Here is a 3323-nt window from a genome sequence, read left to right on the forward strand (position 1 = left end):
ATTTTTAAAAAATAAAATTTAATGATATATATTTATTATTTTCATTTTCATAATAATTAAATATTTTCACTTCATATACATGATATAATTATCATCAATAATATAAAAATATACTTTTATAATACAAATAAGTATTTATGTAATTTTGTATTGTATATTTTAGAAAATTTTAAATTATTACATTCTTTGTATCATATATAAATTTTAATACATTTAAAAAATTATATTCTTGTATCAGTCATGCAATAATTGTATTATATTATGCTAATTAAATGATATAAAAATAGTAAATAATTTTTTATTAAAAATATAATTTTTAATAATTTTTGTAGTATATTTTATCAATAAATAATTTTGTATGCTAATCTCATAAAATATCTATTTTCTATGATATAAATATTTATATTTTTTATGTGTATTCTTTTTATGCTGAAAAGATAATTTTATTCAAAGTCTTCTTGTCAAAGAGAGACTCAAAATAAAAGTTTTTATAGTTGAATACAGTTTTGTTAGAAAATTTTAATTATATAACAATATTGATGTTATGAATGCACAAGATTATAATACAAAATAATCAAGTTAAACATTTGCATCTAATAAGAATGATTGATTCTTGTTCATTTTCAGAAAAGAATTAATGTGATAGAGAATTTACTCAGTGTGACAAATAGAATAAGCATATGTTTATTATTACATGATGAAGAACATTTATTTAATGAACGTCAAAATAAATTATACTTAAACCATTTGAGACCACAAAAGTCAAATGCAATATTCATCTAATTTTGTATTGACTATTCTTTTTTTTTTTAATAACAAAGTTATGAGGTATTTTTTTTTATACTTTAAACATCTTAGAGTAATGACTTTAAATAAGTGTGAATTGAAAGTGTATCCCAACTAGTCATTATCTTACTTAACGCTTCCCTAATATCAGAATATTATACAATAATCCTTCGTATAGTTTAACTTTAAAATAGAAATTAATTATTATTTCTCTTATATTTTTAGAAAAATCATTTCAATAAGTAATTGATTGGCAAATTATTCACATTAACTAAATATAAGCTTACATATCTTGTCTTTCTCTTCCTTAAGTTGTCGTGTTTTTTTGGCAAGAGGGTGCAGAAATCTCTTTTTATAGATCTATTTATTATTAGTTTTATTTTTCTTAAGACTTGGACCCTCTTGTTCATCTAATCACATTTGCATACAACTAACTTAAATAAGTTAGAATAATTTAAAAAGACATGTAATATAATATTAAAATTAGATATCACTTATTTTATTTATTTATTATCAATAAATTAAATTCATATTACATTAAATTTATCTTTAAATTTATTATATTTTATTAATTTTAAAAAATATTAAAAATAAATTTTTATTTGTCAATAAATAATTCATTCTTAATCTCTAGCAAACAGAAGACCATTAACAAGTTGCATATCATTGTTCCTAGAAGAAACAATTATCAATATTTTTTTTATTAACCGTTAACATATTTTTTTGTCAAAAAATAGCGAAGCCCTTATAACTGGGCTTAGTGAACTAGCAGCTCGTTTTTAAAGCCCAAAAGTTGAAACCAACATAAAAGCAGCAAAACTTGCGCCTGAACTTAGTGAGAGACGTGGTTAGGGTTTTTGAGTGCGGCTCCCCAAATACTCTCCTCTGCAACATTCGCCGAGAGCTCCCTTTACCATGGCTGAACAAGTATGAAATCTTTCGTATTTCGTTCATCGTAGTGCTTAGGCCTCTTTTGGATCTTCCATTGATTCTCTTTAGTGTTTTTCTTGTCATAAAATTTGCGTTGCAGACTGAGAAGGCTTTTCTGAAGCAACCGAAAGTGTTTCTAAGGTATATTAACTAAATGCACGAAATAAATGCTTAATTTTTTTTATCTACTGTGTTGTTGGTGCTGAATAGTTTGTTGTTTTGTTCACTTTCACAGCTCGAAGAAATCTGGGAAGGGTAAGAGACCTGGAAAAGGTGGAAACCGCTTTTGGAAATCCATTGGTCTTGGATTTAAGACTCCCAGGGAAGCCATTGAAGGTATGTGTCTCTCTCACCTCCACTTTCTTTTATAAAATGCTGTTTTATTCAAATTTGTGCAAGGTGAATCTATTTGGTTATTGTTGTGGATTTGTATTTCATATTAAAATTATAATAAATGTTGAATATTGAGGGTTTATGTTTATAAATTAAATATGAAGTGGTGAAAGATAAAGGGTTCTTTTAGTTGATGTCTATTAACTGATACGTTGGAGTGTATGGTGTGTTATTTAAATGGTTCTTAAATGAGCATTTCAACTCCAAGTCAGAGATCTGTTTTAAGCGAAAAATTTTATTTATAGCAATCAAGGAATGTCTGTGTATGCTAGTTTTCTCTTAAAAAATGTTGATAGTTTGGTATTGTATCTTGCAAATATTGTTTGATGTTCGGAAATGATTGTAATCTAGCGAATGGAGAAATGTGTGCATGTAATTTTAAATCCAAATTTTGGTGGTGAGAGGGTGATAGCTAAACTCTTTCTGGCATTACTTGTGTCATTTTCTTTATGTACATGTATCACTTCATATCCCTCTGTATATTTGTTAATTACTGTTTTTATACCAGAGCTTTTGATTTAATTCTTTTCCCAATACAGGGACCTATATTGACAAGAAATGCCCCTTTACTGGCACTGTTTCAATTAGAGGCCGTATCTTAGCTGGAACATGTCACAGTGCTAAGATGACAAGGACTATAATTGTTAGGAGGAATTATCTTCATTTTATCAAGAAGTATCAGAGGTATTTACCTGTCATAATTTGATGTGTGGATCTTATGGATGAACATGAATGTAATTTCTTTTGTTTTTACATTTTATATTTAGATACGAGAAGAGGCACTCAAATATTGCTGCTCATATATCTCCTTGCTTCCGTGTGAAGGAAGGAGATCATGTTATTATTGGTCAATGCAGGTGAGACTCTGTAAGAGAAAATTTTGTGTTAACCTGAAGATCATATTATATAGATTTAGTTATCTGTTGATTTCATTTTTGTCCCTCTTCTGTAGGCCACTCTCAAAGACAGTGAGGTTCAACGTGTTGAAAGTGATCCCAGCTGGATCTTCTAGTGGGGCAAAGAAGGCATTTACTGGAATGTGAGCTTTGATTTTCAGTTTTTATTGAAGGAAAGTGTTACCTTGTTAATTAGTAGATCTGATTTCTGGAAGGTGACAAATATGACAAATCCTCGTAGAATTTTGTTTTACATTATGGTTTTTTGATACTATTAGCTTTCATTGGCTCTATGCAGACTCTTCATCTGTTTTTCAA

General features: G+C 27.6%; 1 protein-coding gene across 1 annotated transcript; it reads left to right on the top strand.

Moving 5' to 3' along the window:
- The first annotated feature begins 1625 nt into the window (after positions 1-1625).
- Positions 1626-3323, top strand: LOC113854842 (40S ribosomal protein S11). The gene is made up of 6 exons (XM_027486100.1): positions 1626-1713; positions 1817-1857; positions 1952-2052; positions 2649-2793; positions 2877-2966; positions 3062-3323. The coding sequence occupies exons 1-6, from the start codon at positions 1702-1704 to the stop codon at positions 3150-3152; spliced, it is 480 nt and encodes a 159-aa protein (XP_027341901.1). The 5' UTR covers positions 1626-1701; the 3' UTR covers positions 3153-3323.

This window comes from Abrus precatorius, unplaced genomic scaffold, assembly GCF_003935025.1.
Source record: "Abrus precatorius isolate BTA unplaced genomic scaffold, Abrus_2018 Scaffold11, whole genome shotgun sequence".
Classification (NCBI taxonomy): Eukaryota; Viridiplantae; Streptophyta; class Magnoliopsida; order Fabales; family Fabaceae; genus Abrus; species Abrus precatorius.

Coding starts and splice junctions, on each gene's coding strand:
- LOC113854842 (XM_027486100.1), top strand. Junction 2,053..2,648: donor TCCCAGGGAAGCCATTGAAG/GTATGTGTCTCT, acceptor TTCCCAATACAG/GGACCTATATTGACAAGAAA. Junction 2,794..2,876: donor TTTATCAAGAAGTATCAGAG/GTATTTACCTGT, acceptor TTTTATATTTAG/ATACGAGAAGAGGCACTCAA.